The sequence below is a fragment of the Ascaphus truei genome (assembly GCF_040206685.1).
Source record: "Ascaphus truei isolate aAscTru1 chromosome 2 unlocalized genomic scaffold, aAscTru1.hap1 SUPER_2_unloc_3, whole genome shotgun sequence".
Lineage (NCBI taxonomy): Eukaryota > Metazoa > Chordata > Amphibia > Anura > Ascaphidae > Ascaphus > Ascaphus truei.
In genome coordinates, this window is record NW_027453817.1 from 375115 (window position 1) to 399827 (window position 24713).

The 24713-nt window shown below is 58.4% G+C and overlaps 1 protein-coding gene across 3 annotated transcripts in view; it reads left to right on the forward strand.

Moving 5' to 3' along the window:
• LOC142473273 (voltage-gated inwardly rectifying potassium channel KCNH2-like) overlaps positions 1 to 24713 on the forward strand; it is a 427634-nt gene that overhangs the window by 329363 nt on the left and 73558 nt on the right. For 2 of the 3 annotated variants that reach the window (XM_075580479.1, XM_075580478.1), the window contains exon 7: positions 10838 to 10870. The exons of the other annotated variant lie outside the window; for it this stretch is intronic. In XM_075580479.1, the coding sequence (XP_075436594.1) occupies positions 10838 to 10870 (33 nt within the window). The remainder of the gene's footprint in view (positions 1 to 10837; positions 10871 to 24713) is intronic. 3 annotated transcript variants of the gene reach the window in all.

Here is a 24713-nt window from a genome sequence, read left to right on the forward strand (position 1 = left end):
CACACTCTCCCTTCACCGCCTCCAATCCACGAAGGAAATTCCTGCAGCGCCAACCGCAAGATGGCCGCCGCCTTTCACACAGTTCGTTTGTATATGGCTGCGCCAACCACAATAAGGCGGACGCAACCACCAAACCCTGCCGAGCGACGAGACCACTGCCAGGGAGGAGGCAAGGGAGGGTGCCCTGCTACATATATAAATACAGTGCTTGGGTTACAGAAAAACGTATTACAAGAACATATAATTACAATAAAATGCAGGGCAGTTTCTCAAAATAAATAGGATATAATCATAAAAGAAAACCTACACATCACCATATGTCATATGGTTTCCCCAGGGAGGCTACTGGTTCAGGAATATGAGATTCACGTGTTCGGTCCAAACACACCTCTGTTGAAATCTGATTTTCATAACCTTTTCCCAGACTTAAATACATTCTTTCCTCATGGATCCAGCAGAAGTCCGCCCCCGTCGTAAATCGGCTGACATTTTTATGACAGAGTGAAATTAACCTTATACAAACGACGTTTCAATCTTGTCTCAATATCTAAATGTACTCATAACTTTCCTTAACTAATACTTGCACACACGTGAGTCACATCAATACATTCAGGCACTCAATGCAGACGTGGCAAGACTAAATATGACCATCTTAATCGTAAATGTAAGTGACAAATTAATATCTGTCCCTTAATAGGTGAGACCCCCGATGTGGTAGCATCGGCCTTCAGGGTGAGACCCCCATGTGGAAGCATTGTCCTGCGGGGTGAGACCCCCATGTGGAAGCATTGGCCTGCGGGGTGAGACCCCCATGTGGCAGCATTGAGCTGCGGGGTGAGACCCCCCATGTGGAAGCATTGAGCTGCGGGTTGAGACCCCCATGTGGCAGCATTGGCCTGCGGGGTGACTCCCCCCATGTAGAAGCATTGGGCTGCGGGGTGAGACCCCCATGTGGAAGCATTGGGCTGCGGGGTGAGACCCCCATGTGGAAGCATTGAGCTGCGGGGTGAGACCCCCCATGTGGAAGCATTGGGCTGCGGGGTGAGACCCCCATGTGGAAGCATTGAGCTGCGGGGTGAGCTCCCCATGTGGAAGCATTGGGCTGCGGGGTGAGACCCCCATGTGGAAGCATTGAGCTGCGGGGTGAGACCCCCCATGTGGAAGCATTGGGCTGCGGGGTGAGACCCCCATGTGGAAGCATTGAGCTGCGGGGTGAGCTCCCCATGTGGATGCATTGAGCTGCGGGGTGAGCTCCCCATGTGGCAGCATTGGGCTGCGGGGTGAGCTCCCCATGTGGAAGCATTGAGCTGCGGGGTGAGCTCCCCATGTGGATGCATTGAGCTGCGGGGTGAGACCCCCATGTGGAAGCATTGGGCTGCGGGGTGAGACCCCCATGTGGAAGCATTGAGCTACGGGGTGAGACCCCCATGTGGAAGCATTGGGCTGCGGGGTGAGCTCCCCATGTGGATGCATTGGCCTGCGGGGTGAGACCCCCACGTGGAAGCATTGGGCTGCAGGTGAGACCCCCATGTGGAAGCATTGAGCTGCGGGATGAGACCCCCATGTGGAAGCATTGGGCTGCGGGGTGAGACCCCCCATGTGGAAGCATTGGGCTGCGGGGTGAGACCCCCATGTGGAAGCATTGGGCTGCAGGTGAGACCCCCATGTGGCAGCATTGAGCTGCGGGGTGAGACCCCCATGTGGAAGCATTGAGCTGCGGGGTGGGACCCCCATGTGGAAGCATTGGGCTGCGGGGTGAGACCCCCATGTGGATGCATTGGCCTGCGGGGTGAGACCCCCCATGTGGATACATTGGCCTGCGGGGTGAGACCCCCCATGTGGAAGCATTGGCCTGCAGGGTGAGACCCCCATGTGGCAGCATTGGCCTGTGGGGTGGGACCCCCATGTGGAAGCATTGGGCTGCGGGGTGAGACCCCCATGTGGAGGCATTGGGCTGTGGGGTGAGACCCCCATGTGGAACATTGGGCTGCGGGGTGAGACCCCCATGTGGAAGTATTGGGCTGCGGGGTGAGACCCCCATGTGGAAGCATTGGGCTGCGGGGTGAGACCCCCATGTGGAAGCATTGGCCTGCGGGGTGAGACCCCCCATGTGGAAGCATTGAGCTGCGGGGTGAGACCCCCATGTGGAAGCATTGGCCTGCGGGGTGAGACCCCCATGTGGAAGCATTGGCCTGCGGGGTGAGACCCCCATGTGGAAGCATTGGCCTGCGGGGTGAGACCCCCATGTGGAAGCATTGGGCTGCGGGGTGAGACCCCCCATGTGGAAGCATTGGCCTGCGGGGTGAGACCCCCATGTGGAAGCATTGGCCTGCGGGGTGAGACCCCCCATGTGGCAGCATTGGGCTGCAGGTGAGACCCCCATGTGGATGCATTGGCCTGCGGGGTGAGACCCCCCATGTGGAAGCATTGACCTGCGGGGTGAGACCCCCATGTGGAAGCATTGACCTGCGGGGTGAGACCCCCATGTGGAAGCATTGAGCTGCGGGGTGAGACCCCCATGTGGAAGCATTGAGCTGCGGGGTGAGACCCCCATGTGGAAGCATTGAGCTGCGGGGTGAGACCCCCATGTGGAAGCATTGGCCTGCGGGGTGAGACTCCCCATGTGGAGGCATTGACCTGCGGGGTGAGACCCCCCATGTGGAAGCATTGGCCTGCGGGGTGAGACCCCCCATGTGGAAGTATTGGGCTGCGGTATGAGACCCCCATGTGGCAGCATTGGCCTGCGGGGTGAGACCCCCATGTGGCAGCATTGGGCTGCGGGGTGAGACCCCCCATGTGGAAGCATTGAGCTGCGGGGTGAGACCCCCATGTGGCAGCATTGGGCTGCGGGGTGAGACCCCCATGTGGAGGCATTGACCTGCGGGGTGAGACCCCCATGTGGCAGCATTGGGCTGCGGGGTGAGACCCCCATGTGGAAGCATTGAGCTGCGGGGTGAGACCCCCATGTGGAAGCATTGGCCTGCGGGGTGGGACCCCCATGTGGAAGCATTGGGCTGCGGGGTGAGACCCCCATGTGGCAGCATTGGGCTGTGGGGTGAGACCCCCATGTGGAAGCATTGGCCTGCGGGGTGAGACCCCCATGTGGAAGCATTGGCCTGTGGGGTGAGACCCCCCATGTGGCAGCATTGGGCTACGGGGTGAGACCCCCATGTGGCAGCATTGGGCTGTGGGGTGAGACCCCCATGTGGAAGCATTGGGCTGTGGGGTGAGACCCCCCATGTGGAAGCATTGGGCTGCGGGGTGAGATCCCCATGTGGAGGCATTGGCCTGCGGGGTGAGATCCCCATGTGGAGGCATTGGCCTGCGGGGTGAGACCCCCATGTGGAAGCATTGGGCTGCGGGGTGAGACCCCCCATGTGGAAGCATTGGGCTGTGGGGTGAGACCCCCCATGTGGAAGCATTGGGCTGCGGGGTGAGACCCCCATGTGGAGGCATTGGGCTGCGGGGTGAGACCCCCATGTGGAAGCATTGGGCTGCGGGGTGAGACCCCCCATGTGGAAGCATTGGCCTGCGGGGTGAGACCCCCATGTGGAAGCATTGGCCTGCGGGGTGAGACCCCCATGTGGCAGCATTGAGCTGCGGGGTGAGACCCTCCATGTGGAAGCGGTGGGCTGCGGGGCGAGACCCCCATGTGGAAGCATTGGGCTGCGGGGTGAGACCCCCCATGTGGAAGCATTGGGCTGCGGGGCGAGACCCCCATGTGGAAGCATTGGCCTGCGGGGTGAGACCCCCCATGTGGAAGCATTGGCCTGCGGGGTGAGACCCCCATGTGGCAGCATTGGGCTGCGGGGTGAGACCCCCATGTGGAAGCATTGGCCTGCGAGGTGAGACCCCCATGTGGAAGGATCGGCCTGCGGGGTGAGACCCCCCATGTGGAAGCATTGGCCTGCGGGGTGAGACCCCCATGTGGCAGCATTGGGCTGCGGGGTGAGACCCCCATGTGGAAGCATTGGCCTGCGAGGTGAGACCCCCATGTGGAAGGATCGGCCTGCGGGGTGAGACCCCCATGTGGAAGCATTGGGCTGCGGGGTGAGACCCCCATGTGGAAGGATCGGCCTGCGGGGTGAGACCCCCCCATGTGGAAGCATTGGCCTGCAGGATGAGACCCCCCCATGTGGAAGGATCAGCCTGCGGGGTGAGACCCCCCATGTGGAAGCATTGGCCTGCGGGGTGAGACCCCCCCATGTGGAAGGATCAGCCTGCGGGGTGAGACCCCCCATGTGGAAGCATTGGGCTGCGGGGTGAGACCCCCATGTGGAAGGATCGGCCTGCGGGGTGAGACCCCCCATGTGGAAGCATTGGCCTGCGGGGTGAGACCCCCCCATGTGGAAGGATCAGCCTGCGGGGTGAGACCCCCATGTGGAAGCATTGTCCTGCGGGGTGAGACCCCCCATGTGGAAGGATCGGCCTGCGGGGTGAGACCCCCCATGTGGAAGCATTGGCCTGCGGGGTGAGACCCCCATGTGGAAGCATTGTCCTGCGGGGTGAGACCCCCATGTGGAAGGATCGGCCTGCGGGGTGAGACCCCCCATGTGGAAGCATTGGCCTGCGGGGTGAGACCCCCCCATGTGGAAGGATCAGCCTGCGGGGTGAGACCCCCATGTGGAAGCATTGTCCTGCGGGGTGAGACCCCCCATGTGGAAGCATTGACCTGCGAGGTGAGACCCCCATGTGGAAGCATTGGCCTGCAGGATGAGACCCCCCCATGTGGAAGGATCAGCCTGCGGGATGAGACCCCCCCATGTGGAAGGATCGGCCTGCGGGGTGAGACCCCCATGTGAGACCCCCACAGGACTAACACTCACGCCGGAATCTGCAACCGCTGTCGTTACCATGGCTCTCATTAAAGGCCCAGAAGTTACCCTTCCTACTGCCTGCCGCCCGGCCAGAAGATGACCCACTGTCGGATGCCCCAAGAAAGGAGGCCGCTTCCCCGTCATCATGAGCTCGATCCACAAATCCATATCCAAGATAAGTGCTCGTGGACAGCCATTTTCTGTCGTAACTGCTCGTCATAGAAACCACCGCCCCATCCCGCTGTAATTCCGCTGCGCGCCGCCCCATCCCGCTGTAATTCCGCTGCGCGCCGCCCCATCCCGCTGTAATTCCGCTGCGCGAGCCGCCCCATCCCGCTGTAATTCCGCTGCGCGTCGCCCCGTTCCGCTGCGCGCCGCCCCATCCCGCTGTAATTCCGCCGCGCGTCGCCCCATCCCGCTGTAATTCCGCCGCGCGCCGCCCCATCCCGCTGTAATTCCGCTGCGCGCCGCCCCATCCCGCTGTAATTCCGCTGCGCGCGCCGCCCCATCCCGCTGTAATTCCGCTGCGCGCGCCGCCCCATCCCGCTGTAATTCCGCTGCGCGCCGCCCCATCCCGCTGTAATTCCGCTGCGCGCCGCCCCATCCCGCTGTAATTCCGCTGCGCGCCGCCCCATCCCGCTGTAATTCCGCTGCGCGTCGCCCCATCCCGCTGTAATTCCGCTGCGCGTCGCCCCATCCCGCTGTAATTCCGCTGCGCGTCGCCCCATCCCGCTGTAATTCCGCTGCGCGCCGCCCCATCCCGCTGTAATTCCGCTGCGCGTCGCCCCATCCCGCTGTAATTCCGCTCCGCGCGCCGCCCCATCCCGCTGTAATTCCGCTGCGCGCCGCCCCATCCCGCTGTAATTCCGCTGCGCGTCGCCCCATCCCGCTGTAATTCCGCTGCGCGCCGCCCCATCCCGCTGTAATTCCGCTGCGCGCGCCGCCCCATCCCGCTGTAATTCCGCTGCGCGCGTCGCCCCATCCCGCTGTAATTCCGCTGCGCGCGCCGCCCCATCCCGCTGTAATTCCGCTGCGCGCCGCCCCATCCCGCTGTAATTCCGCTGCGCGCGCCGCCTCCCCGTTCCGCTGCGCGCCGCCCCATCCCGCTGTAATTCCGCTGCGCGCGCCGCCCCATCCCGCTGTAATTCCGCTGCGCGCCGCCCCATCCCGCTGTAATTCCGCTGCGCGCCGCCCCATCCCGCTGTAATTCCGCTGCGAGCCGCCCCATCCCGCTGTAATTCCGCTGCGCGCCGCCCCATCCCGCTGTAATTCCGCTGCGCGCGCCGCCCCATCCCGCTGTAATTCCGCTGCGCGCGCCGCCCCATCCCGCTGTAATTCCGCTGCGCGTCGCCCCATCCCGCTGTAATTCCGCTGCGCGCCGCCCCATCCCGCTGTAATTCCGCTGCGCGAGCCGCCCCATCCCGCTGTAATTCCGCTGCGCGAGCCGCCCCATCCCGCTGTAATTCCGCTGCGCGCCGCCCCATCCCGCTGTAATTCCGCTGCGCGAGCCACCCCGTTCCGCTGCGCGTCGCCCCATCCCGCTGTAATTCCACTGCGCGAGCCACCCCGTTCCGCTGCGCGTCGCCCCATCACGTCCTGATACTTGAACAGGGCAGAGCAAAGGTGGGTAGATTTTTCGCCAGTTACGCCAGCGAGGCCGGAGAATGCCTGGGTCCAATCGGCAAACGTACAGGGATATCGCCGTCTTTCTATGTCCTCTTTTGTAGCCTCGCCTTTCTTGCATGACCTCGCTAAGGCCGCCCTATAGCCCGGTAAGGACAATATCTCCACGCAAACCCCTGCCCAGATTCCTTCCTTTACGTCCGCGGGTAAAGGACGCCCCAACGCGCTGGTCCCGCACATGTATGCATCTTTAGAACAGACTCCACATACCTTTTCCCTACCGGCCGGCCCGCCGCAGGACTTGGCAAAGCCACTCTGCTGCCAGAGACCGGCACGGCACTGCCGACCACTCCTCACCCGCCCGTGCACGGACTGACCCTCGCCACCAGTGAAGACGTCACCCATGCCACCGCCACGCCCGGGGGAACCGCACCTGTCCCAGACCTTGGCCAGGGTAATGGTGCTAAGCGCGACTCCTAGACCCCTAGCGATGCTAACCAGGAGAGGACCATGTATTGAAGTTACATTGCTTGAATCTTCATTTTCTTCCATACAAAAGACAGCTCAATAAACTCAGGATTCCAATATCCAAAATATGAATGTCCCTTAAACACCACCCATATAGACACCACTAGCCTACAACAGGTATATCTTGTGTGGTAATCAGAGTGGTTGGGAACTGGGTGATCACATGAATGAAGTAACAGAATGTAATGAAGTTACTCACTGCTGACCTTGTGGAATTTCCTGGTGCTGTCGGCGTGCTCCTACCCAGGAGTCTCTGCAAGCGAAGTAGTAAGCGGCGGTGTATCTGCTGCTGGAAAAAATGTGACTAATACTGCAAGGGAACTAGGTGCAAAAATGTATTGAAGGCACGTTAAAAACAGTAAGAGAACACTCTTACGCGTTTCGCGTGGTAACCCACGCTTTATCAAAGAGCACAACAGCAATAACGTGGCAACGGAACGCCGCGGGACGTCACGCTGGGGACGAAATGACAGGAAGGAGGAGGAGGGCGGGAGTAAGAAGGCGGCCGCCACAGGCATGTGCCTTCCCATCAGCCCCGAGAGCGCTGCATCTTTACATTTATCCACCCCAGGCCCGGGCCTAATGTGAAATCTGCCCCTCTAATCTACATCATCTACATAAAGGAAGTGGGAATAGAAGTGTGTTTCGCTCCAGTCTCTGCTGGCGATACACGGATCAGAGACCCAAGATGGACGCGAAGCAATTACCCCTATAATGTGTCTAATAAAATGACGGGATATAGAAGGCAGTGGGAATACTGTAGGGGTTTCTTTGGAGTGGGGGCAGATCACCATTAAAGTGACTGACTATTGGCCTAACAATCACATGTTGAATCCGTTAACAATGCAACTGTAGGAGGACATGTGCAGAGGTATGCAATGGAGACTGTTTAAGGTGAAATTAAATACGGCTTTTATTGCGCCCGTTTCTTTAACACAAGAAAATCATCCAAACATATGCAAACAAGGGGTCAAACAAAGCTTCTGTTCCACTTTGGAGTATTTGTAGTGAAACCTATGCAGTCCACAACTCCCTTTAGATAAGCATGTCTCCCAGCCCCAAACATATATCTTGATATGAGCAGATATACAAAAAGTCTTATAAAGGAAAGTCTTATCTGTCTCTTGTAGAGGAAGGCTTCTTTGTTCTTCTGGTGTCCACACCTTTGGGCGATAAGGCAATGTCAGGATCCAGGTTTAGAAGTACTTTCCCCTGTGTCTTGCTGGCAGCGTGCAGTCTAGTCCCTCTGCAGCTCAAGACACCTGTTCCTATGGTCAGTCCCACAATTTGTGAGACTGAGGAACAATCTCACTTCCTGTCTCAAAGGCAGGCTTTTCTAATAAACCTAATCAGCCAGGTGGTGTTGGTTAATTGACTATCAGCAGTTAACCACCACACTGCTGGATTAGAGGCACATTTCCTGAACAGGGATAAATCCGCTGTTACAGCAACGTATTGGTAACATTACCCGCTCCTTGCTACCCCCAGGCAGAGCCTGTTGCATGATGGGAGATTACCTGCCAGGTTGGCGTTCTGTGCCGCCGGAGCTGCATGTTTCGGGCCTGTGACCGGCTTCTCACTGCGCTTGCTGCTTCCACGATGATATTTTTGAGCATTTACAGGAGATGGGATTTTATCAAACTATTAACCCTTCATATATGTGTCCCGTGCTGTGGGTCAGTGTATGTGTGCAGCAGCATGTGAATACCTGAGCCAAAGAGCTTACAATCTGATTTAAAAGAGAAATTCCTCCCCCTCTGAGCCCAACGCCGCCTATTTCAACTCCAGGGACACCCCGGTTACAGAGATACCTAACCGGGAAGTTACCAGGTTTAAACCTCTCTCAGGGGAAACAAAATGGCTTCCAAATTTCAGGCCAATAGGGAGCTGCAACACCATTGATTGTGACTTCCTATTGGCTGGCCATTAAAATCCCATTTGAAAACCATGAAGCATGACCGGTAACTTCACCAGTAAGTTTTGGGATGGGAGGGGGGTCCCCAGAGTTTAAATAGTGCCGTTCAGTTCTGCAGGACCCCCGGATGGAGATTAGTTAGGGGGGATTGCTCCTTTAAGAGATTGATAACGTGTCTGGCCCGCGGTTACATGGGGCGGGTCCGGGAACTATGGGGCGAGTAGCGGTGCTCTCTGCCAAGCCCACTAAGATTAAGGGATGGTAGCCCAACTCCTGCAGTGCCTCGTAGCCATGTGTGATGTGAAAGCTCATGCAAGCCCAAGCAGTGTCACCGGCCACAATGCTGATGCTGGCAGGTGAGAGACGGGAAGAGAGAGGCTGAGATGTTGGGAAGACCTCTTCCCCATGCTGGAGAAGATCGAGCTCCCCTTTATTGGAATGGAGCTGATGTCCCCCCGAGCGCTGGGAGGAGGTCTGCTCAACATATAGTCCGGGGAGAGGAAAGAGCAGAGAGTTAGTGAGAAAGAAGACCGAGCCTGGGGGGTTATTCATTCATCTACAATAGTGCTGATCGGGGCACTATCGTGCGGATACTCCAATTTACTCCAATGGGTGTTTGTGTGCAATAGTGCCCCAAATTATTACAGCGAGACTAGGAAAGGGGAGGGGGGGGGGAGACAGAGAGAAGGGAGAGAGACTGACCTAAGAAGGAGAGGAGAGAGAGAGAGAGAGACTGACCTAAGAAGGAGAGGAGAGCGAGAGAGAGAGAGACTGACCTAAGAAGGAGAGGAGAGAGAGAGAGAGACTGACCTAAGAAGGGGAGGAGGGAGAGAGAGAGGCTGACCTAAGAAAGGCAGGAGAGAGAGAGACTGACCTAAGAAGGGGAGGAGAGAGAGAGACTGACTGAAGAAGGGGAGGAGAGAAAGAGAAGAGAGAGAGACTGACCGAAGAAGGGGAGGAGAGAGAGACTGACCTAAGAAGGGGAGGAGCGAGAGAGAGACTGACCTAAGAAGGTTAGGAGAGAGAGAGAGAGACTGACCTAAGAAGTGGAGGAGAGAGAGCGAGAGAGAGAGAGACTGACCTAAGAAGGGGAGGGGAAAGAGAGAGAGATACTGACCTAAGAAGGGGAGGAGAGAAAGAGACTGACCTAAGAAGGGGGAGAGAGAGAGAGAGAGAGACTGACCTAAGAAGGGAAGGAGAGAGAGAGAGAGACTGCCCTAAGAAGGGGAAGAGAGAGAGAGACTGACCTAAGAAGGGGAGGAGAGAGAGAGAGAGACTGACCTAAGAAGGGGAAGAGAGAGAGAGAGACTGACCTAAAAAGGGGAGGAGAGAGATAGAGAGACTGATCTAAGAAGGGGAGGAGAGAGAGAGGAGAGAGAGAGACTGACCTAAAAAGGGGAGGAGAGAGAGAGAGATACTGATCTAAAAAGGGGAGGAGAGAGAGAGAGTAGAGAGAGAGAGAGACTGATCTAAGAAGGGGAGGAGAGAGACATTGATAAAGGGAGAAGAGAGAGAAAAAGAGAGATTACGACGAGTGCGATAAGGAATGAGACAGACGGGAAGAAAGAGCGAGGGAGGCTGGGAGAGAGGAAGAGAGAGAGTGACAGAGGGGAGGAGGAGAAAGAGAGCGTGACAGAGGAGAAAGATAGAAGAATAGAGAGAGGAAAAGGAGGAAGAGAAAGGAGAACACAGAGAGGGTAGAGAGGAGACGAGGAGAGAGAGTGAGAGAGAGAGCAACAGAGGAAGAGAGCTAGAGAGGAGTGGAGAGACACTGAGAGAGAGAGACAGAGAGAGAGAGGAGATGAGTGAGACAGGTAGGAGAGGAGACGAGTGAGACGGAGAGACGAGACGCAGAATGAGACGCAGAATGAGACGCCGCGGGTACTTTCTGTACAAAGTCTGCCTGAGAAACTGAGGGTGAAGCGGAGCGAATAATTTTTCTTCTTCTTTCAAGATATTGAAGAGCAAAGAAGGAACGAACAAGGAGGTACGGTACCTGCCTGGAGGGTAGGAGGGGCACCTGTACGGGGTGTGTGAGGGGCGGGGTATATATGCACCTGTACGGGGTGTGTGAGGGGCGGGGTATACCTGTACCTGTACGGGGTGTGTGAGGGGCGGGGTATATCTGCACCTGTACGGGGTGTGTGAGGGGCGGGGTATATCTGCACCTGTTCAGGGTGTGTGAGGGGCGGGGTATATCTGCACCTGTACGGGGTGTGTGAGGGGTGGGGTATATCTGCACCTGTACGGGGTGTGTGAGGGGCGGAGTATATCTGCACCTGTACGGGCTGTGTGAGGGGCGGGGTATACCTTTACCTGTATGGGGTGTGTGAGGGGCGGGGTATATCTGTACCTGTACGGGGTGTGTGAGGGGCAGGGTATATCTGCACCTGTACGGGGTGTGTGAGGGGCGGGGAATATCTGTACCTGTACGGGGTGTGTGAGGGGCGGGGTATATCTGCACCTGTACGGGGTGTGTGAGGGGCGGGGTATATTTGCACCTGTACGGCGTGTGTGAGGGGCGGGGTATATCTGCACCTGTACGGGGTGTGTGAGGGGCGGGGTATACCTGTACCTGTACGGGGTGTGTGAGGGGCGGGGTATACCTGTACCTGTACGGGGTGTGTGAGGGGCGGGGTATATCTGCACCTGTACGGGGTGTGAGGGGCGGGGTATATCTGCACCTGTATGGGGTGTGTGAGGGGCGGGGTATATCTGCACCTGTACGGGGTGTGTGAGGGGCGGGGTATATCTGCACCTGTACGGGGTGTGTGAGGGGCGGAGTATATCTGCACCTGTACGGGGTGTGTGAGGGGCGGGGTATACCTTTACCTGTATGGGGTGTGTGAGGGGCGGGGTATATCTGTACCTGTACGGGGTGTGTGAGGGGCAGGGTATATCTGCACCTGTACGGGGTGTGTGAGGGGCGGGGAATATCTGTACCTGTACGGGGTGTGTGAGGGACGGGGTATATCTGCACCTGTACGGGGTGAGTGAGGGGCGGGTATATTTGCACCTGTACGGCGTGTGTGAGGGGCGGGGTATATCTGCACCTGTACGGGGTGTGTGAGGGGCGGGGTATACCTGTACCTGTACGGGGTGTGTGAGGGGCGGGGTATATCTGCACCTGTACGGGGTGTGTGAGGGGCGAGGTATACCTGTACCTGTACGGGGTGTGAGGGGCGGGGTATATCTGTACCTGTACGGGGTGTGTGAGGGGTGTGGTATATCTGTACCTGTACGGGGTGTGTGAGGGGCGGGGTATATCTGCACCTGTACGGTGTGTGTGAGGGGCGGGGTATATCTGTACCTGTACGGGGTGTGTGAAGGGCGGGGTATATCTGCACCTGTACGGGGTGTGTGAGGGGCGGGGTATATCTGTACCTGTACGTGGTGTGTGAGGGGCGGGGTATATCTGCACCTGTACGGGGTGAGTGAGGGGTGGGGTATACCTGTACCTGTACGGGGTGTGTGAGGGGCGGGGTATATCTGCACCTGTACGGGGTGTGTGAGGGGCGGGTATACCTGCACCTGTACGGGGTGTGTGAGGGGCGGGGTATACCTGCACCTGTACAGGGTGTGTGAGGGGCGGGGTATATCTGCACCTGTATGGGGTGTGTGAGGGGTGTTGTATATCTGCACCTGTACGGGGTGTGGGAGGGGTGGGGAATATCTGCACCTGTACGGGGTGTGTGAGGGTGGGGTATATCTGCACCTGTATGGGGTGTGTGAGGGGTGGGGTATATCTGCACCTGTACAGGGTGTGTGAGGGGCGGGGTATATCTGCACCGGTATGGGGTGTGTGAGGGGTGGGGTATACCTGTACCTGTACAGGGTGTGTGAGGGGCGGGGTATATCTGCACCTGTACAGGGTGTGTGAGGGGCGGGGTATATCTGCACCTGTACGGGGTGTGTGAGGGGCGGGGTATACCTGTACCTGTACGGGGTGTGTGAGGGGCGGGGTATACCTGTACCTGTACGGGGTGTGTGAGGGGCGGGGTATATCTGCACCTGTACGGGGTGTGAGGGGCGGGGTATATCTGCACCTGTATGGGGTGTGTGAGGGGCGGGGTATATCTGCACCTGTACGGGGTGTGTGAGGGGCGGGGTATATCTGCACCTGTACGGGGTGTGTGAGGGGCGGAGTATATCTGCACCTGTACGGGGTGTGTGAGGGGCGGGGTATACCTTTACCTGTATGGGGTGTGTGAGGGGCGGGGTATATCTGTACCTGTACGGGGTGTGTGAGGGGCAGGGTATATCTGCACCTGTAAGGGGTGTGTGAGGGGCGGGGAATATCTGTACCTGTACGGGGTGTGTGAGGGGCGGGGTATATCTGCACCTGTACGGGGTGAGTGAGGGGCGGGGTATATTTGCACCTGTACGGCGTGTGTGAGGGGCGGGGTATATCTGCACCTGTACGGGGTGTGTGAGGGGCGGGGTATACCTGTACCTGTACGGGGTGTGTGAGGGGCGGGGTATATCTGCACCTGTACGGGGTGTGTGAGGGGCGAGGTATACCTGTACCTGTACGGGGTGTGAGGGGCGGGGTATATCTGTACCTGTACGGGGTGTGTGAGGGGTGTGGTATATCTGTACCTGTACGGGGTGTGTGAGGGGCGGGGTATATCTGCACCTGTACGGTGTGTGTGAGGGGCGGGGTATATCTGTACCTGTACGGGGTGTGTGAAGGGCGGGGTATATCTGCACCTGTACGGGGTGTGTGAGGGGCGGGGTATATCTGTACCTGTACGTGGTGTGTGAGGGGCGGGGTATATCTGCACCTGTACGGGGTGAGTGAGGGGTGGGGTATACCTGTACCTGTACGGGGTGTGTGAGGGGCGGGGTATATCTGCACCTGTACGGGGTGTGTGAGGGGCAGGTATACCTGCACCTGTACGGGGTGTGTGAGGGGCGGGGTATACCTGCACCTGTACAGGGTGTGTGAGGGGCGGGGTATATCTGCACCTGTATGGGGTGTGTGAGGGGTGTTGTATATCTGCACCTGTACGGGGTGTGGGAGGGGTGGGGAATATCTGCACCTGTACGGGGTGTGTGTGGGGTATATCTGTAAATGTATGGGGTGTGTGAGGGTGGGGTATATCTGCACCTGTATGGGGTGTGTGAGGGGTGGGGTATATCTGCACCTGTACAGGGTGTGTGAGGGGCGGGGTATATCTGCACCGGTATGGGGTGTGTGAGGGGTGGGGTATACCTGTACCTGTACAGGGTGTGTGAGGGGCGGGGTATATCTGCACCTGTACAGGGTGTGTGAGGGGCGGGGTATATCTGTACTTGTACGGGGTGTGTGAGGGGCAGGGTATATCTGTACGGGATGTGTGAGGGGCGGGGTATATCTGCACCTGTACGGGGTGTGTGAGGGGTGGGGTATATCTGCACCTGTTCGGGGTGTGTGAGGGGTGGGGTATATCTGTACCTGTTCGGGGTGGGGAATATCTGCACCTCTATGGGGTGTGTGGCGAGCGGGGTATATCTGCACATGTACAGGGTGTGTGAGGGGTGGGGTATATCTGCACCTGTACGGGGTGTGTGAGGGGCGGGGTATATCTGCACCTGTACAGGGTGTGTAAGGAGCAGGGTATATATGTACGGGGTGTGTGAGGGGTGGGGTATATCTGCACCTGTACGGGGTGTGTGAGGGGTGGGGAATATCTGCACCTGTTCGGGGTGTGTGAGGGGTGGGGTATATCTGTACCTGTACGGGGTGTGTGAGGGGTGGGGTATATCTGTACCTGTACGGGGTGTGTGAGGGGTGGGGAATATCTGCACCTGTATGGGGTGTGTGGCGAGCGGGGTATATCTGCACATGTACAGGGTGTGTGAGGGGTGGGGTATATCTGCACCTGTACAGGGTGTGTGAGGGGTGGGGTATATCTGCACCTGTACGGGGTGTGTGAGGGGCGGGGTATATCTGCACCTGTACAGGGTGTGTAAGGAGCAGGGTATATATGTACGGGGTGTGTGAGGGGTGGGGTATATCTGCACCTGTACGGGGTGTGTGAGGGTGGGGTATATCTGCACCTGTACGGGTTATGTGAGGGGTGGGGTATATCTGCACCTGTACAGGGTGTGTGAGGGGCGGGGTATATCTGCACCTGTACGGGGTGTGTGAGGGGTGGGGTATATCTGCACTTGTACAGGGTGTGTGAGGGGCGGGGTATATCTGCACCTGTTCAGGGTGTGTGAGGGGCGGGGTATATCTGTACCTGTATGGGGTTTGTGATGGGCGGGGTATACCTGTACCTATACAGGGTGTGTGAGGGGTGGGGTATATCTGCACCTGTACAGGGTGTGTGAGGGGCGGGGTATATCTGCACCTGTATGGGGTTTGTGAGGGGCGGGTTATATCTGCACCTGTATGGGGTGTGTGAGGGGCGGGGTATATCTGCACCTGTACGGGGTGTGTGAGGGGCGGGGTATATCTGCACCTGTACAGGGTGTGTGAGGGTCGGGGTATATCTGCACCTGTACGGGGTGTTTGAGGGGCGGGGTATATCTGCACCTGTACGGGGTGTGTGAGGGGTGGGGTATATCTGTACCTGTATGGGGTGTGTGAGGGGCGGGGTATATCTGCACCTGTACGGGGTTTGTGAGGGGCGGGGTATATCTGCTCCTGTATGGGGTGTGTGGCGAGCTGGGTATATCTGCACCTGTACGGGGTGTGTGAGGGGCGGGGTATATCTGCACCTGTATGGCGTGTGTGAGGGGCGGGGTATACCTGTACCTGTACGGGGTGTGTGAGGGGCGGGGTATATCTGCACCTGTACAGGGTGTGTGAGGGGCAGGGTATATCTGCACCTGTATGGGGTGTGTGAGGGGCGGGGTATACCTGTACCTGTACAGGGTGTGTGGGGGGCGGGGTATATCTGCACCTGTACGGGTTGTGTGAGGGGCGGGGTATACCTGTACCTGTACAGGGTGTGTGAGGGGCGGGGTATATCTGCACCTGTACGGGGTGTGTGAGGGGCGGGGTATACCTGCACCTGTACGGGGTGTGTGAGGGGCGGGGTATACCTGTACCTGTACAGGGTGTGTGAGGGGTGGGGTATATCTGCACCTGTGCGGGGTGTGTGAGGGGCGGGGTATACCTGTACCTGTACGGGGTGTGTGAGGGGCGGGGTATATCTGCACCTGTACGGGGTGTGTGAGGGGCGGGTATACCTGCACCTCTACGGGGTGTGTGAGGGGCGGGGTATATCTGCACCTGTGCGGGGTGTGTGAGGGGCGGGGTATACCTGTACCTGTATGGGGTGTGTGACGGGTGGGGTATATCTGCACCTGTACGGGGTGTGTGAGGGGCGGGGTATACCTGTACCTGTACAGGGTGTGTGAGTGGCGGGGTATATCTGCACCTGTACGGGGTGTGTGAGGGGCGGGGTATACCTGTACATGTACGGGGTGTGTGAGGGGCGGGGTATACCTGTACCTGTATGGGGTGTGTGAGGGGTGTGGTATATCTGTACCTGTACGGGGTGTGTGAGGGGCGGGGTATATCTGCACCTGTACGGGGTTTGTGAGGGGCGGGGTATATCTGCTCCTTTATGGGGTGTGTGGCGAGCTGGGTATATCTGCACCTGTACGGGGTGTGTGAGGGGCGGGGTATATCTGCCCCTGTATGGCGTGTGTGAGGGGCGGGGTATATCTGCACCTGTACGGGGTGTGTGAGGGGCGGGGTATACCTGTACCTGTACGGGGTGTGTGAGGGGCGGGGTATACCTGTACCTGTATGGGGTGTGTGAGGGACGGGGTATATCTGCACCTGTACAGGGTGTGTGAGGGGCAGGGTATATCTGCACCTGTACGGGGTGTGTGAGGGGCGGGGTATACCTGTACCTGTACAGGGTGTGTGGGGGCGGGGTATATCTGCACCTGTACGGGGTGTGTGAGGGGCGGGGTATACCTGTACCTGTACAGGGTGTGTGAGGGGCGGGGTATATCTGCACCTGTACGGGGTGTGTGAGGGGCGGGGTATACCTGCACCTGTACGGGGTGTGTGAGGGGCGGGGTATACCTGTACCTGTACAGGGTGTGTGAGGGGCGGGGTATATCTGCACCTTGTGCGGGGTGTGTGAGGGGCGGGGTATACCTGTACCTGTATGGGGTGTGTGAGGGGCGGGGTATATCTGCACCTGTACGGGGTGTGTGAGGGGCGGGGTATACCTGTACCTGTACAGGGTGTGTGAGGGGTGGGGTATATCTGCACCTGTACAGGGTGTGTGAGGGGTGGGGTATATCTGCACCTGTACGGGGTGTGTGAGGGGCGGGGTATATCTGCACCTGTACAGGGTGTGTAAGGAGCAGGGTATATATGTACGGGGTGTGTGAGGGGTGGGGTATATCTGCACCTGTACGGGGTGTGTGAGGGGTGGGGAATATCTGCACCTGTATGGGGTCTGTGAGGGGTGGGGTATATCTGTACCTGTACGGGGTGTGTGAGGGTGGGGTATATCTGCACCTGTACGGGGTATGTGAGGGGTGGGGTATATCTGCACCTGTACAGGGTGTGTGAGGGGCGGGGTATATCTGCACCTGTACGGGGTGTGTGAGGGGCGGGGTATATCTGCACCTGTTCAGGGTGTGTGAGGGGCGGGGTATATCTGTACCTGTATGGGGTTTGTGATGGGCGGGGTATACCTGTACCTATACAGGGTGTGTGAGGGGTGGGGTATATCTGCACCTGTACAGGGTGTGTGAGGGGCTGGGTATATCTGCACCTGTACAGGGTGTGTGAGGGGCGGGGTATATCTGCACCTGTACAGGGTGTGTGAGGGGCGGGTTATATCTGCACCTGTACAGGGTATGTGAGGGGCGGGGTATATCTGCACCTGTACAGGGTGTGTGAGGGGCAGGGTATATCTGCACCTGTATGGGGTTTGTGGCGAGCGGGGTATATCTGCACATGTACAGGGTGTGTGAGGGGTGGGGTATATCGGCACCTGTATGGGGTGTGTGGCGAGTGGGGTATATCTGCACCTGTACGGGGTGTGTGAGGGGCGGGGTATATCTGCACCTGTATGGGGTTTGTGAGGGGCGGGGTATATCTGCACCTGTATGGGGTGTGTGAGGGGCGGGGTATATCTGCACCTGTACGGGGTGTGTGAGGGGCGGGGTATATCTGCACCTGTACAGGGTGTGTGAGGGTCGGGGTATATCTACACCTGTACGGGGTGTTTGAGGGGCGGGGTATATCTGCACCTGTACGGGGTGTGTGAGGGGTGGGGTATATCTGTACCTGTACGGGGTGTGTGAGGGGCGGGGTATATCTGCACCTGTACGGGGTTTGTGAGGGGCGGGGTATATCTGCTCCTGTATGGGGTGTGTGGCGAGCTGGGTATATCTGCACCTGTACGGGGTGTGTGAGGGGCGGGGTATATCTGCACCTGTACGGCGTGTGTGAGGGGCGGGGTATATCTGCACCTGTACTGGGTGTGTAAGGAGCAGGGTATATATGTACAGGGTGTGTGAGGGGTGGGGTATATCTGCACCTGTACGGGGTGTGTGAGGGGTGGGGAATATCTGCACCTGTTCGGGGTGTGTGAGGGGTGGGGTATATCTGTACCTGTACGGGGTGTGTGAGGGGTGGGGTATATCTGTACCTGTACGGGGTGTGTGAGGGGTGGGGAATATCTGCACCTGTATGGGGTGTGTGGCGAGCGGGGTATATCTGCACATGTACAGGGTGTGTGAGGGGTGGGGTATATCTGCACCTGTACAGGGTGTGTGAGGGGTGGGGTATATCTGCACCTGTACGGGGTGTGTGAGGGGCGGGGTATATCTGCACCTGTACAGGGTGTGTAAGGAGCAGGGTATATATGTACGGGGTGTGTGAGGGGTGGGGTATATCTGCACCTGTACGGGGTGTGTGAGGGGTGGGGAATATCTGCACCTGTATGGGGTCTGTGAGGGGTGGGGTATATCTGTACCTGTACGGGGTGTGTGAGGGTGGGGTATATCTGCACCTGTACGGGGTATGTGAGGGGTGGGGTATATCTGCACCTGTACAGGGTGTGTGAGGGGCGGGGTATATCTGCACCTGTACGGGGTGTGTGAGGGGTGGGGTATATCTGCACTTGTACAGGGTGTGTGAGGGGCGGGGTATATCTGCACCTGTTCAGGGTGTGTGAGGGGCGGGGTATATCTGTACCTGTATGGGGTTTGTGATGGGCGGGGTATACCTGTACCTATACAGGGTGTGTGAGGGGTGGGGTATATCTGCACCTGTACAGGGTGTGTGAGGGGCGGGGTATATCTGCACCTGTACAGGGTGTGTGAGGGGCGGGGTATATCTGCACCTGTACAGGGTGTGTGAGGGGCGGGGTATATATGCACCTGTACAGGGTATGTGAGGGGCAGGGTATATCTGCACCTGTACAGGGTGTGTGAGGGGCAGGGTATATCTGCACCTGTATGGGGTTTGTGGCGAGCGGGGTATATCTGCACATGTACAGGGTGTGTGAGGGGTGGGGTATATCGGCACCTGTATGGGGTGTGTAGCGAGTGGGGTATATCTGCACCTGTACGGGGTGTGTGAGGGGCGGGGTATATCTGCACCTGTATGGGGTTTGTGAGGGGCGGGTTATATCTGCACCTGTATGGGGTGTGTGAGGGGCGGGGTATATCTGCACCTGTACGGGGTGTGTGAGGGGCGGGGTATATCTGCACCTGTACAGGGTGTGTGAGGGTCGGGGTATATCTGCACCTGTACGGGGTGTTTGAGGGGCGGGGTATATCTGCACCTGTACGGGGTGTGTGAGGGGTGGGGTATATCTGTACCTGTACGGGGTGTGTGAGGGGCGGGGTATATCTGCACCTGTACGGGGTTTGTGAGGGGCGGGGTATATCTGCTCCTGTATGGGGTGTGTGGCGAGCTGGGTATATCTGCACCTGTACGGGGTGTGTGAGGGGCGGGGTATATCTGCACCTGTATGGCGTGTGTGAGGGGCGGGGTATACCTGTACCTGTACGGGGTGTGTGAGGGGCGGGGTATATCTGCACCTGTACAGGGTGTGTGAGGGGCAGGGTATATCTGCACCTGTATGGGGTGTGTGAGGGGCGGGGTATACCTGTACCTGTACAGGGTGTGTGGGGGGCGGGGTATATCTGCACCTGTACGGGTTGTGTGAGGGGCGGGGTATACCTGTACCTGTACAGGGTGTGTGAGGGGCGGGGTATATCTGCACCTGTACGGGGTGTGTGAGGGGTGGGGTATACCTGCACCTGTATGGGGTGTGTGAGGGGCGGGGTATACCTGTACCTGTACAGGGTGTGTGAGGGGTGGGGTATATCTGCACCTGTGCGGGGTGTGTGAGGGGCGGGGTATACCTGTACCTGTACGGGGTGTGTGAGGGGCGGGGTATATCTGCACCTGTACGGGGTGTGTGAGGGGCGGGTATACCTGCACCTCTACGGGGTGTGTGAGGGGCGGGGTATATCTGCACCTGTGCGGGGTGTGTGAGGGGCGGGGTATACCTGTACCTGTATGGGGTGTGTGACGGGTGGGGTATATCTGCACCTGTACGGGGTGTGTGAGGGGCGGGGTATACCTGTACCTGTACAGGGTGTGTGAGTGGCGGGGTATATCTGCACCTGTACGGGGTGTGTGAGGGGCGGGGTATACCTGTACATGTACGGGGTGTGTGAGGGGCGGGGTATACCTGTACCTGTATGGGGTGTGTGAGGGGTGTGGTATATCTGTACCTGTACGGGGTGTGTGAGGGGCGGGGTATATCTGCACCTGTACGGGGTTTGTGAGGGGCGGGGTATATCTGCTCCTTTATGGGGTGTGTGGCGAGCTGGGTATATCTGCACCTGTACGGGGTGTGTGAGGGGCGGGGTATATCTGCCCCTGTATGGCGTGTGTGAGGGGCGGGGTATATCTGCACCTGTACGGGGTGTGTGAGGGGCGGGGTATACCTGTACCTGTACGGGGTGTGTGAGGGGCGGGGTATACCTGTACCTGTATGGGGTGTGTGAGGGACGGGGTATATCTGCACCTGTACAGGGTGTGTGAGGGGCAGGGTATATCTGCACCTGTACGGGGTGTGTGAGGGGCGGGGTATACCTGTACCTGTACAGGGTGTGTGGGGGCGGGGTATATCTGCACCTGTACGGGGTGTGTGAGGGGCGGGGTATACCTGTACCTGTACAGGGTGTGTGAGGGGCGGGGTATATCTGCACCTGTACGGGGTGTGTGAGGGGCGGGGTATACCTGCACCTGTACGGGGTGTGTGAGGGGCGGGGTATACCTGTACCTGTACAGGGTGTGTGAGGGGCGGGGTATATCTGCACCTTGTGCGGGGTGTGTGAGGGGCAGGGTATACCTGTACCTGTATGGGGTGTGTGAGGGGCGGGGTATATCTGCACCTGTACGGGGTGTGTGAGGGGCGGGGTATACCTGTACCTGTACAGGGTGTGTGAGGGGTGGGGTATATCTGCACCTGTACAGGGTGTGTGAGGGGTGGGGTATATCTGCACCTGTACGGGGTGTGTGAGGGGCGGGGTATATCTGCACCTGTACAGGGTGTGTAAGGAGCAGGGTATATATGTACGGGGTGTGTGAGGGGTGGGGTATATCTGCACCTGTACGGGGTGTGTGAGGGGTGGGGAATATCTGCACCTGTATGGGGTCTGTGAGGGGTGGGGTATATCTGTACCTGTACGGGGTGTGTGAGGGTGGGGTATATGTGCACCTGTACGGGGTATGTGAGGGGTGGGGTATATCTGCACCTGTACAGGGTGTGTGAGGGGCGGGGTATATCTGCACCTGTACGGGGTGTGTGAGGGGCGGGGTATATCTGCACCTGTTCAGGGTGTGTGAGGGGCGGGGTATATCTGTACCTGTATGGGGTTTGTGATGGGCGGGGTATACCTGTACCTATACAGGGTGTGTGAGGGGTGGGGTATATCTGCACCTGTACAGGGTGTGTGAGGGGCTGGGTATATCTGCACCTGTACAGGGTGTGTGAGGGGCGGGGTATATCTGCACCTGTACAGGGTGTGTGAGGGGCGGGTTATATCTGCACCTGTACAGGGTATGTGAGGGGCGGGGTATATCTGCACCTGTACAGGGTGTGTGAGGGGCAGGGTATATCTGCACCTGTATGGGGTTTGTGGCGAGCGGGGTATATCTGCACATGTACAGGGTGTGTGAGGGGTGGGGTATATCGGCACCTGTATGGGGTGTGTGGCGAGTGGGGTATATCTGCACCTGTACGGGGTGTGTGAGGGGCGGGGTATATCTGCACCTGTATGGGGTTTGTGAGGGGCGGGGTATATCTGCACCTGTATGGGGTGTGTGAGGGGCGGGGTATATCTGCACCTGTACGGGGTGTGTGAGGGGCGGGGTATATCTGCACCTGTACAGGGTGTGTGAGGGTCGGGGTATATCTACACCTGTACGGGGTGTTTGAGGGGCGGGGTATATCTGCACCTGTACGGGGTGTGTGAGGGGTGGGGTATATCTGTACCTGTACGGGGTGTGTGAGGGGCGGGGTATATCTGCACCTGTACGGGGTTTGTGAGGGGCGGGGTATATCTGCTCCTGTATGGGGTGTGTGGCGAGCTGGGTATATCTGCACCTGTACGGGGTGTGTGAGGGGCAGGGTATATCTGCACCTGTACGGCGTGTGTGAGGGGCGGGGTATATCTGCACCTGTACTGGGTGTGTAAGGAGCAGGGTATATATGTACAGGGTGTGTGAGGGGTGGGGTATATCTGCACCTGTACGGGGTGTGTGAGGGGTGGGGAATATCTGCACCTGTTCGGGGTGTGTGAGGGGTGGGGTATATCTGTACCTGTACGGGGTGTGTGAGGGGTGGGGTATATCTGTACCTGTACGGGGTGTGTGAGGGGTGGGGAATATCTGCACCTGTATGGGGTGTGTGGCGAGCGGGGTATATCTGCACATGTACAGGGTGTGTGAGGGGTGGGGTATATCTGCACCTGTACAGGGTGTGTGAGGGGTGGGGTATATCTGCACCTGTACGGGGTGTGTGAGGGGCGGGGTATATCTGCACCTGTACAGGGTGTGTAAGGAGCAGGGTATATATGTACGGGGTGTGTGAGGGGTGGGGTATATCTGCACCTGTACGGGGTGTGTGAGGGGTGGGGAATATCTGCACCTGTATGGGGTCTGTGAGGGGTGGGGTATATCTGTACCTGTACGGGGTGTGTGAGGGTGGGGTATATCTGCACCTGTACGGGGTATGTGAGGGGTGGGGTATTTCTGCACCTGTACAGGGTGTGTGAGGGGCGGGGTATATCTGCACCTGTACGGGGTGTGTGAGGGGTGGGGTATATCTGCACTTGTACAGGGTGTGTGAGGGGCGGGGTATATCTGCACCTGTTCAGGGTGTGTGAGGGGCGGGGTATATCTGTACCTGTATGGGGTTTGTGATGGGCGGGGTATACCTGTACCTATACAGGGTGTGCGAGGGGTGGGGTATATCTGCACCTGTACAGGGTGTGTGAGGGGCGGGGTATATCTGCACCTGTACAGGGTGTGTGAGGGGCGGGGTATATCTGCACCTGTACAGGGTGTGTGAGGGGCGGGGTATATCTGCACCTGTACAGGGTATGTGAGGGGCGGGGTATATCTGCACCTGTACAGGGTGTGTGAGGGGCAGGGTATATCTGCACCTGTATGGGGTTTGTGGCGAGCGGGGTATATCTGCACATGTACAGGGTGTGTGAGGGGTGGGGTATATCGGCACCTGTATGGGGTGTGTGGCGAGTGGGGTATATCTGCACCTGTACGGGGTGTGTGAGGGGCGGGGTATATCTGCACCTGTATGGGGTTTGTGAGGGGCGGGGTATATCTGCACCTGTATGGGGTGTGTGAGGGGCGGGGTATATCTGCACCTGTATGGGGTGTGTGAGGGGCGGGGTATATCTGCACCTGTACAGGGTGTGTGAGGGTCGGGGTATATCTGCACCTGTACGGGGTGTTTGAGGGGCGGGGTATATCTGCACCTGTACGGGGTGTGTGAGGGGTGGGGTATATCTGTACCTGTACGGGGTGTGTGAGGGGCGGGGTATATCTGCACCTGTACGGGGTTTGTGAGGGGCGGGGTATATCTGCTCCTGTATGGGGTGTGTGGCGAGCTGGGTATATCTGCACCTGTACGGGGTGTGTGAGGGGCGGGGTATATCTGCACCTGTATGGCGTGTGTGAGGGGCGGGGTATATCTGCACCTGTACGGGGTGTGTGAGGGGCGGGGTATACCTGTACCTGTACGGGGTGTGTGAGGGGCGGGGTATATCTGCACCTGTACAGGGTGTGTGAGGGGCAGGGTATATCTGCACCTGTATGGGGTGTGTGAGGGGCTGGGTATACCTGTACCTGTACAGGGTGTGTGGGGGGCGGGGTATATCTGCACCTGTACAGGTTGTGTGAGGGGCGGGGTATACCTGTACCTGTACAGGGTGTGTGAGGGGCGGGGTATATCTGCACCTGTACGGGGTGTGTGAGGGGCGGGGTATACCTGCACCTGTACGGGGTGTGTGAGGGGCGGGGTATACCTGTACCTGTACAGGGTGTGTGAGGGGTGGGGTATATCTGCACCTGTGCGGGGTGTGTGAGGGGCGGGGTATACCTGTACCTGTACGGGGTGTGTGAGGGGCGGGGTATATCTGCACCTGTACGGGGTGTGTGAGGGGCGGGTATACCTGCACCTGTACGGGGTGTGTGAGGGGCGGGGTATATCTGCACCTGTGCGGGGTGTGTGAGGGGCGGGGTATACCTGTACCTGTATGGGGTGTGTGACGGGTGGGGTATATCTGCACCTGTACGGGGTGTGTGAGGGGCGGGG